Here is an 11,228-nt window from a genome sequence, read left to right as displayed (position 1 = left end):
CTTGAGCATAGCTTTGGGATTGAACACTAAGCCAGTTGTGCTGACAAACTTAACTGTTTGGGTTTTTTGCTGCTTCTCAGAGAGGAATATTCATGACCTCATAGTTAGATGGCACTCTTGGGGGGAGGTTTTTGGGAATGGCTGATATATCACAGGTACTCCCAAGATCATGGTAGTCATCCCTTCACAGGTCTTGCAGTAGTCAGTATGCTTTTTACCTAGACATAAGAAGCAATTGAGGGCCTGGTGATGCTAGCTTCCCAAGAGTATGTGAGGGAGTAGCAGTAGGAGTGTTTAGACAGCTCTTTGTAAACAAATGCTATCTTAAATAAAATCTTGTAGTGTACCCATGTTATGGATCCACAGCAATGCTTAAAGTAGCATGCATGAATGTTCTAGCGCTCCCAGAAATACTTCTTGGGTAATGTTATATGTGGTGTACTCTACTCTGACGGTACTAGTCCTGTGACCTTAAAACTAAATCTTCTATTTGGCTTTTTCTTCACTCAGCAAGCAGCATGGATGATTTGTGGACTGCATCTTAAAGTCAGCTGGATTACAATTTAATGTTCAGAAAGGCTGTGAAGTACAAACTGCCTCTTAAAAGGCTGTGAGTTGGAAGTCCAGGCTCTCTTTATTCAGACAGGTAACTAGCCACGGTGATATTTGATATTTGTTACAGATGCACATACGTGTCAACTTTTGCTACCACTAGATTGCCCAGTGATGAGTCAGTGCAGTGCTGGCAGTATTATGAACTTGTAACTGTAGCAGCACTACATTGCATTTGAAGTTTTCAGATGCTTCCTGCAGCATCTAGGGCAGCTGAAGAATCTATTTGCTGCTTGGCACAGCAGTAACAAACCTTAGAGGCCCCTGAGACTGCCATACTGGGAGCTTTGTTTGGATGGACTTAGTGTCTGTGACTCAATTTCTAAATCATTTTTTTTGTAGCTAACTAAAACCTCTGTTGCAAAGTGGGTGTGGTGTAATCACTGATATGGAGCCAGGGGGTTATGTTAGCTTGCCAGGTTTTAATTCTGTATTTTAATTTTCAATTTGGTAGCATCTGCTTTCCCTTTTACAATGTCCTGTTTTCTGCCTTATGTTGGAAAAGATTAATTACAGGTCTTTCTATTAAAATAAAACAATGGAAGACAGAAGCCAATGGCAAAAACCACACTCATTGCATGCTCACTATAGACATAGCATGGAAAAACAAATGCACTGTTTAAAGAGAGTCCTCAAATTCCCCTTGGCTGACTCACTGCCACCAGCCAGCTCAGTTAACAAGACTATAAACCCCAAGTAATTTCACGGCCAAAGAAATAAGACAGATGTCAGCACTTTTGCTGAAGCAATCTTTCTGAAAAGAATGGTTCAGGGTATTAAGATAAACAGACCTGGGAGCTGAAGACCTGTTAAGCTGTATTGCCTATGGGATATGGTGTGACTGCATTTCACACTAATTTAGGTTCATGGGACTATCCAATTATGGTATTACTACCACTCAGGCTTCAGCAGAACTTTCAAATGGAAATACGCATGTCTACAAAGAAGACACGGATTACTAGGAAAGGCAAAAAAAGGTTCTTTGAACAAAAACATAAATAGTTCAGTGGTTCAGTTTTTAAAAATAACGCTCATCAGTCTTTCAAGACTATAGCTTTCTATCCTGCTCTCTGGATTTACTCTACATAGAATCATTTTCCATGAATATAAAGGGGTGTTGGTATTTATCTCTAGTCTGTGTATTTCTAAAAGACCTAGTCTCTCTTAAATGCCAGCTTTGGCACAGTTTAAAATGCTAAATGATGAAATGAATCATGCTTCTCAGCACTCCGGCACTGGCTGCCAGTCAGGACTACTCAAAATCTTACTCTGTTGAAACTGTTAGCTTTAATTTTGAAATTGGCTCTACTTTTATCAATTTCAGTAGAGAATTAGTAAAATTTTTATGCATGGGATATGATAGAGATCTATAAAAGTGGTAATGATAAGGGGAAAATGAATTGTAATCAGTTGTTGACATGCTTTCCATTACAAGAACTAGGGTACATGAAATGAAACTAGTAGGGAGAGGTGTGAAAGCAAATGGAGTTTCTTCACTAATTATTAATTAATCTCTAGAGCTCCTTGCTGAAGGAAATTGCAAGTTTACAAAAAGTGACTGAATGTAAAAGAAAAAAATACATCCAAGGCTACTAAATACTAAAATACAACCTATGATTCGAAGTACTTGCGCTCCAAGCAGTAGAGGTAGTGAAACAGCATTTTGATGAAATAACAGAAATAACGCCACTGGAATTTGCACTTTTCTGTTGTGTAGGCATCTGCTATTGACCATGAGTACAAAAAGACACTGGGTCAAACAGACCTTTAGTCTGGTACAGAACAGTGATTTGGTATCTCAAAACAAACTTTTAAATTGAATTTGATATAAGTTAGAGAATGGTCTCTTACAGTGTTTTTTTTTCGATTGTTCAAATAGTAAACCCTGGTAGGTAAAATGGGAAGGGCCCATTAACAAGGAATGGGATGACAGGCTAAGGAAAAACTGAGTTTGTTTTTACTGAGCTAAACTTCAGAGGAATCTTAAATGACAGAAGCTGAAGTAACTGAAGAGATCTTTAGGTTAGCTCTGCTCTAGACAAACTTCAGAGAGAATTCTCTCAGAATGCGTCAGGTGACTCTTAGCTGTGGCTTCCACTATCTGTCCAACAGTCAACAAGGCTACAAACACAAGGATTTTCTCAGGACCAAATGTGGCAGTACAGAGAACTGAGCTATTATTATATATCTCATTTCATTATAAATGAAATGCTATTTCAGCTGTTAAATCTGTTTCTGGTGAAAGAGCCAGGAGCTTTGAATTTGTTGATGGTGATGCTGATACAGGGAATTATCAGGAGTCACCAGAAAATCCCATCACAGGGAGATTTGCTAAATAATACTGGAGGATAAAATACAACTGCACATTCAAGCTCTGGGCATAAGATAAAGAATCTTTTTGTAAGTATGCCTTGACTGCCTCATTTTTCCCCAGAACGTGTTATGAATGACTGGCAAGACATGGGGGTTTGTTTTTACTAAATGACTTTTAGACGTGTAGGAGAGAGAAAACACATTTTAATTTATACTTTCCCCTGTCATCTTTTCCAAAGGTCTCAGAGGGGAAAAAAAAAATCTTAAATGCATTTTACATTCCTTGATTTCACTGTTAATGTTCACTCTACTGGTGTTAGAACTTTATCATGTTGTTTGTTTTTTTTCAATATAAGCACAGAGAATAAGTTCTAAGTCCTTCCTAGTCCTTTCCAAGCAAATCTATTTTTCTTTCTCCTTTTGCAGAACACCAATATACATCATTTAGATCCTCAAATCACAGCTTTGTACGACTATACCTTGAGGTTCCAAAAAGAGATGCTTACTCTAATGCAGTTTATAGCAATCTCAATCTTTCTAGTCAAGTCTGCAAGATTATTTAAAAGAAGAGCGTGGTCTGTCCACAACGTCAATTAAGTACACAAAACTTTCCCTTCTTCCTGCTTTCAAGTTCTTTACTACTGTTCTGTGGCTTACATGCATGTAATTGAAAACCATTTTGAAAGCCTTACACATTTATATTCTTGTGGGATGATTCATAAAATATTACTACATAAAATAATTCTAGTAAACATAAAAAGTAAGTTGGAATTTATTTCCCCAAGCCTTTTTAAAAGGAAAAAAAAACAATCCTCAAATGTATCAAAACAACTGATACTGAAGTGTATGTAGAAATTAATCTTTTTCATTTCTAACATGAAAACGCCCTTTTTAAATAACTAAAACCACTACCTCTTTACAGTAAAGTTGAACATCTATCATCATTACACTTGGCTCCCACTCCTGTGGTTTGGAGAACACTTCAGGTATTGCAAAACTGTGCATATTAATGGCGATGATGTTGAGATTTTGCTACACAAAAAACCCCCAAGTCTTGCTGACACTGCAATTTTGTCTTAAAGTAAATCCCCTTGATTAACTTTTTTCCCCCTCCAGCAGGGCTCTTTATTTCCCCAGCTGCCAGTACTAGGATATGCACAATGAACTTCAGCACGTGGGCGGTATGCAGAGAAAAAAAAAATTAACAGTACAACCTGCTTATTATAAGCACTGTAAGTGAAGTGTCAGTGCTCTGCACGGTGCAAACTGCAGTCCCCTTACAATGAGGCTTTGTATATAAACAAAATAACTTCATGGAGAAAAGACACTTCAATAGACAGTCTGCTGAACTCTGGAGATTTGTTGGCGATGCCTTGGTAGTCACTGCTTTCTGCTGATAGTCACATACGGCAACACAGAGGCCCAATTTGCCCAAGACGGATGACCGTTAGCACACAGGTTTTACAGTAAAAGGATATGGTTGACTGAGTATCGTTTAATGCAGCTCTCTTCCTTCTGGCTGCAGCACTGCAGAGGGGCAGAAGAGGACAGCCAGTGTAGGATGCTGTATGTATCCATCTGTATGTTCTGAGTTTAATAAAGCCCTTTCTGGTGGTTTCTTCCTCATTCTCTGGATCTTTCCTTGCAGTTCACAAGTAGGAGGTCAATCAGCACACAGCAGGTGACTGCCATCAGTCAGATTCTGACTTCTCATTAGATTTAGAGGATTTATGCTTTCTCTTCTTTTTCTTCTTCTTTTCTTTTTTTTTCTTTTCCTTCTTTCTCTTTTTTTTCTTGTGTTTATCTCTACATTCTGAGGAAGTGGAGCTGCTGCTGTCTTCATCATCCTCATCACTGTCATCATCATCTGAGGTAGAGTCCTCCAGGAGCTGCTTCAGTTGCTGTATCCTGAGTTTAAAAAATGTGAATGAGAATCCTTTCTACCTCTCCTCTACCTCTAATAATTTATTCTAGATTTAACCTGTTTCCTTCCTAGCTTGAGAAATGTAAGCTGCATGCAAAGGGCAGGGGAACACTTCCTCTTTTGCTGAATTACACTCCTGTTACAGTTTTCACAGACTAATACAAGCAACCTCTTTCGAGACAAGCAGATGGTCTGTTCTCACAGACTTTTCATCCCACGGAATACTGGCTGATATTTATGCGTGCAAAATAATGCAGCAACAGCTATCACCAGACCACCATAAGAAGTTCTGTGCTTATCCATACACAGATGAATATTGGGATTATTATATTATGAAATTCATTGCCGTGTTGATACAGAGGTGACGTCAGTGAAGCTGACAGAGTAGACTCTACTTCAGATGCAGAGGTATTATTTTTGACAGGCACTCTTCCTTTGAACTTTCATGGACTACTGGCAAATGGGGACAAACTATTTTCTTATTTTACTGTTGTCTTCAGTATCCTCTCTAAGGATTTCCTTTTTTTTTTTTTTAATAAATTAAAAAGAAGCCACACATTCGCAGCAGCTCTGCGGGCTACCTATAGTTTGTTCAGTTATCTCATTGATGCAGTTCAAGAAAGCATTAAAGAACTCTGCGGCGTTATATATTGAATAATGACCTCACATGAGGAACAACACCAGCTGCCTAGAACTAGCTTCCTAAATCCACCCCTTTATGTCTACTGAAGGCACTCTGATGTGCCAAATTTTAGAAAATGTCAGTGAAAGGAAACAAAACAAAAAAAATCGAACTTTTTTAGGCCTACCAAAACTAAACTCAAATACCTGAATATTACAGCATAAGTGAATATGACTCCTCTTTAAACTTTGGTTTCGAAAAAAACGTAGAAGCCAATAGAATTAAAGAGGTAGGAAGTACTACGGAGTGATTACTGGGAAAGCAGAAATGCATTAATGTCTGCCAACATAAAGTAACTGCCATTAAAAAATGTTCTGAGTTATTTAAGGACAGCTTATATCTAAATTTCACCTATACCTTAGTATCGTGTTATGAAAATGAAAACCAAATTGAAAATGCAGTTTACTACAGAAACACACCTACCTCATTTCTTTTTCATGACGTTTATTTTCCCTTATTATATCGTACATTGGATCTTCATGTGCCTTTAAAGTGGAAAACACAAAACCCAATGTTGGTAAAGAGAAGTATTTATCACCGACTGTTGTATTTCTCTAAAACTCAAACCGAAGCAAACCAGTGCAAGAGGCTTTTTTCAAAACATGAAATACATTGGGCAAGCTCTTAATTGACAAGTACACTGTCAGACTTAACGTTGTCAATCTGAACTGTCTTTTTTACTTTGGGAAAAGCTTACCTAGTTACATCACCAATTAAAGGGACTCTCTTTAGCTACACTACCTCTTTCCTTCTCTGATCACAGTTAACTAAGAGAACCCCAAACATATACTATAGGAATAGCTAGACATTGATGTTCAGAATAATGAGCTGTGGCCTTATAGCGTATTTTAAAAACTTGGATACAAAAAAAACAGGAATACAGGAGCAGGGAATATAGGATAAATGGATAATGTAGTTGGAGTTTTCCTAACATGCTACGTGCTACCATTATTGGTTCTTAAAACAGTTGTTTTTAATTTAAACAGGCATTGCAGCAAAAGATTGTTGTGAAGGAAGACGGCCAACAAACTTTGCAGATATTTAAGGTGAGTTCATGCCGTGCAAGAATGCAGCAAAAAGATGGGGTGATCTTTCTGTTGGAAGATTCAGCCAACAAGTTCAACAGAGAGGAGGTATCAGATGCTGACCGGGGGTGCAAATTAAAATGTCAGTAGCAAATGAAAGATGTCGGGAATGCACCATGAGGGGCCTTGGACGTACAACAAGAGTTTGATGCAGCCTGAGGAAAAATGAAGAACAGAGGCAATCTGGTCATGGGAGTGAGCTAAAAATACTCTTTGCAGTAGCATTCTGATTGGACAGAATAAGTGCAGATTGCATTTTTTAAGGACAGAAATGAGGACATAAGAAACAAAGTGATGAGAGCTAGAAATATGGTTTAACAATGCAGAGCAACAGGAAAAGTTAAAGAGGTCACGCAGAAAGAATCTGCAGAGCTGAGATGTAGCCTCGTGTAGCGAGAGATCAGACTTATAGACAATGACTGGATTACAGACCTAGACAACAGGCTTCATGATGTGGTTGTTCACAGTGAGAGCGGAAGGCTTGAAGCAGCTGTAATGTGGGCAGCTCAAGCTTGACTAAACATATTTTTTGTTACGTTGACATTTTAATCACAGAAATGGAATATAATGGTTGAAACAGGTTCCTGAAGATTTCCAATTTAAATGTAAAAATTACTAATTTTCCTCTTGAAGAGTAGATTTTCTGCAAAGTAGTCAAACATCCAACCACATCTGTAGCTTTTTCTTTATTAGGAGATTTTCGGCATCTATATTATACTAGAGACAGAGGAAAAGTCCTTAATAAAGCATCATCTAACAAGCTTCTCTTCACTTGCAAGATTATGCATCGTCAATGTTAAAAAATACAGGCAATAATACCACAGTATTTGTACTCACTACTCTAAATTGTTCCAATTTCTGATTGCCTTTAATAAAGAATGGGCATTCTTTATCTCCTGTTCTGTGTCCATAACGTTTACATCTCCAACCTTTAAAGAAAAGAAGTAGCAGTGAATTGCATCTGTAAGCCAGATCAGAAGAAGAACAAAAAAAAAAGCACATTTACAGAAAATATTTTCATTTTGTTAAAACAAATAAATAAATACAAGTATTACGTTGATAAATGTAATGTCCATAAAATGAATTTTTGCATTTTATTGCAGCCTTCAAGGTACTGGTTGCTTTTATATCAATATGATGCCAATCTACCTGGACCTTGTCATCTCTCCACCAGACATTCTGCCCTCCCCCAGAGTAAACGGATGGCTATATGAAGGTCCAATGACATCTGGAATATTTTCAGCCTTACACTGCATGACTTTGACTTCTTTTCCCAAAGGCATCCAAAGCCCTTTTGTCGGGGCATGGGCCAGGAATTCTCGTGCACTTTCATTGCCTGGTACATCAGGTATGCAGTCTTCTGGTTTTGTTTCATTCTCCTAGGGAAAAAGATAAGGACAATAAAATCACATATATTTTTTTAACTTCATAAAAATTCATACTCCAAGCGTGCAGGCCTTAACTTAATATGGAGCCTATTTCCCCTGCAATATTTCTTTTTCTTGTAACACATAAAGGATACAAAATAACTTACCCTTTTAAAAGCATTAAGTAATTTTCTTTTTCCCTGCCCTTGAATTTTCCAGTCTGAACTTTACTAGATTATGGCTTAGGTATATGAATTTGGCAAAAGCGACAATCATTATGAATGGAAAGTATTTTACACAAACATTTGAGCACAAGCAATGGAGAAGAATCCTGAAAAGATGTCATGCAAACTGAAAATCTGCTTCACAACAAATTACTCCCCTCTACCTGCACTATTAAATACTGCATTAAGTTTGCGTGCTAAGAGATGATGAAAGAACTGGTATGATCCTATCTGACTCTGGGCATTTCACTCTGGATTCACCAAGTCAAAGAGGCTGGCTTGTAACTGAGGAGCTGAGATTTCCCCTGGAAGCACCTACTTCCCTCTGTAATTTATACAGGTAACGTAGACACTTAAGATAAACGGCTAAAAGACAGGTTGTGTGAAAATCCCTCATAGTGCTCAAAATTTACTGCAATAGATTTACCAACCTTAATTAGCCCCGGGGGAGGCTTCTCATAGCTGGAAAGCAATAGAAATATTGTTACTCTGCAGCTTAGCACAGACAAATAAATTGAGAAATACAGTATTTCAATGGTATAGTGTTAAAACCTTCACCTCACATTTTCCCTTAAATTTGACTTTATCAAGAACCATAGCAGGACATGGATACCCAGATGCAAGCAGCCTGAGGTGTCATATCACCACACACATCTCTTGCAACCATCCTTCAGATTCATATTCCTGGAGGGGGGGAAACAACTACTTTCACCGTACTGCTTTACAGGGATGTGTGGTACATCCAGTTCAGCTTCCGTTAGCACGAATGCACAATTCCCTCCTCTCTTTCTGTAGCACCCCTCCCCAGCATCTCGCTGAACCAAATTTCTTTACTCCAGCCCTGCTGGATCACAGACATACTCAGCTGAAAATGCCTAGTCAGACCATTCCTTACATCTAGTTTTGCCAGCCAAAATGGAAAAGTTTGGCTTATATATTTGGCAATATATATATATTTTATACATATTTGGCAATAAATTATTATATAATAATAATTTCATCTTTTTCTCTCCGTGTATTAAACCTAAAGACAGCACCTTACTGACCAAAGCAGCACCTTTCCTGCAGCTTTTCTCTGGAGTTAATGGTAGATATAAAATGTATTAAAATCCAAATAGTGAGCAGGTGCTCCGTAGAGCACAGCAACTGAGAAAGCACATGTGCTTAGGAGTTACAATGCCAAAATGCCAGGAAACTATGAAATGGTCTTTGTAACAATAACTTTATGAGTGCTGTTTAGCGCATTTGATAAGGAAAAGATCTGCACTTCCACTTGGAAAAGAAGAAAATCACGTTCGTGTGAAACTACTGATCTTTTTATTCCATTAGACCCTTTCCAGTAAGCAGCATAAACCTTTCACAGCACCGCAGGCTACTGACGGAGCCATCAGGCAGCTCTGAAACCTTTTTCATCCTTATTACTATTTCTTTTTTAATCCACTCTAGTAGAAACCGGCCGAGCAACTATGCTGCAACTCCTAGGCTTCTAGGAACCTGGAGAAGACCCATCTTTCCCCAAGCAGCCGCCGTAAGGTTGTAATAAATAGAATCATGTTTGTTAATCAAACCAGGCCTCAATCTATAACAAGGTGACGGAGGCGGCTTTGCCCCAGAGCCCCCCGCGGGGAACGTTCGTTCGTTTGTTGCCTCCCTCCCACCGGCGACGCCGCCCGGCCCCGCTCCCACCCACACAGCCGGCACAGACCCCCTTATCCATTAAAAATGGGGCATGTTTTTAACACTGGCCCTGGAAAAAAAGCCCCAGATGGCGGCGGGGTGGGCTCAGAGCAGAGCGGGGGCGGTGGGGGGCAGCCGGGGGGGCAGCCAGCCTTCCACCACCACCCCCGCCCCGCTCCTTACAAGGACTCCAGGTGCTGGAGCTTCCGCAGCTGCTGCGCCTCCTGCCTCTTCCGTTTCCTCTCATGCCGGTCCTGGGTCCTGCCGCCGCTCGCCGCGGGCTCCGGGTGGCTCTTAGGTCGCGCCTGGCTGCCCCTCGCCGCTTCTTCTTCTTCCTCCTCATCCTCCACCCCTTCCTCCTCCTGCCCCCTTCGCGCCCTGTGGGACATCGGCGCGGCGGGCAGAGCCACGGCGGAAGGCGAGGCCGCGGTGGCGGCAGCGGAGACGCCCCCTCCCCTCCTCTCCTCTCCTCTCCTCCCTTCCCCGCCCTCCACTCGCTGCATTTCGGCTTCACTTCCCCTCCCGGCCAAGCGCCGACTTCTTCCGGCGGCGGCGCCTCCCGGGCGGGCAGCGCCCCCTCCGCCCGCCGCCACGGCAGCCCCTCGTCCCCCGCTCCCGGGCCTGGGCCTGGGCGGGCGGAGCAGCCCCGCTCAGGTCTCCCGCCGCCGCCTCAGGCGGCCCCGCGGCCGTGAGGCCGCGCCTTGCCGCCTAACAGTGCTCCCTGTCGCCCTTCCCGGGTATCTAAAACTCATCTCTGCGGTGGTGTTGCGCTCTCAAAACACCAATGTTTTAGAAAAAAAAAAAAACAACAAAAAAACACCTCAGTGCTACAATTATTTACACACGGGGGCTGGGCTGAGGGAGGGTATAGATGGGTCAGAGGGAGTATCACAGAATGGTAGGGTTTGGAAGCTCTGGAGATCATCTAGTCCAACCCCCTGCCAGAGCAGGGTCACCTAGAGCAGGTTGCACAGGAACGCGTCCAGGCAGGTTTTGAATTTCTCCAGAGACGGAGACTCCACCACCTCTCTGGGCAGCCTGTTCCAGTGCTCTGCCACCCTCAAAGTAAAGAGGTTTATCCTCATGTTGAGATGGAATTTCCTGTGTTTCATGTTGTGCCCGTTGCCTCTTGTCCTGTCACTGGGCACCACTGAGAAGCCCCTGGCCCCATCCTCTTGACACCCACCCTTTAGATATTGATAAGCATTGATGAGATCCCCTCTCAGTTTTCTCTTCCCCAGGCTGAACAGACCCAGGTCTCTCAGCCTTTCCTCATAAAAGAGGTGCTCCAGTCCCTTGATCACCTTCGTAGCCCTCCGCTGGACTCTCTCCCCTGTAGTTCCT

General features: G+C 41.3%; 1 protein-coding gene across 1 annotated transcript; it reads right to left on the bottom strand.

The window, feature by feature from the left end:
- Positions 1-3,679: 3,679 nt before the first annotated feature.
- Positions 3,680-10,506, bottom strand: RP9 (RP9 pre-mRNA splicing factor). The gene is made up of 6 exons (XM_074575493.1): positions 10,068-10,506; positions 8,639-8,669; positions 7,866-7,995; positions 7,454-7,545; positions 5,955-6,016; positions 3,680-4,833 (listed from the first exon to the last, which is right to left on the bottom strand). The coding sequence occupies exons 1-6, from the start codon at positions 10,385-10,387 to the stop codon at positions 4,617-4,619; spliced, it is 852 nt and encodes a 283-aa protein (XP_074431594.1). The 5' UTR covers positions 10,388-10,506; the 3' UTR covers positions 3,680-4,616.
- Positions 10,507-11,228: the final 722 nt, after the last annotated feature.

This window comes from Larus michahellis, chromosome 2, assembly GCF_964199755.1.
Source record: "Larus michahellis chromosome 2, bLarMic1.1, whole genome shotgun sequence".
Classification (NCBI taxonomy): domain Eukaryota; kingdom Metazoa; phylum Chordata; class Aves; order Charadriiformes; family Laridae; genus Larus; species Larus michahellis.
The sequence above is the reverse complement of the archived record's forward strand: the minus strand, read 5'-3'. Positions and strand labels throughout refer to the sequence as shown.

Coding starts and splice junctions, on each gene's coding strand:
- RP9 (XM_074575493.1), bottom strand. CDS start 10,387: ATGCAGCGAGTGGAGGGCGGGGAAGGGAGGAGAGGAGAGGAGAGGAGG. Junction 8,670..10,067: donor CTCCAGCACCTGGAGTCCTT/GTAAGGAGCGGG, acceptor ATTGCTTTCCAG/CTATGAGAAGCCTCCCCCGG. Junction 7,996..8,638: donor CTCCCCCGGGGCTAATTAAG/GTTGGTAAATCT, acceptor CTTTTTCCCTAG/GAGAATGAAACAAAACCAGA.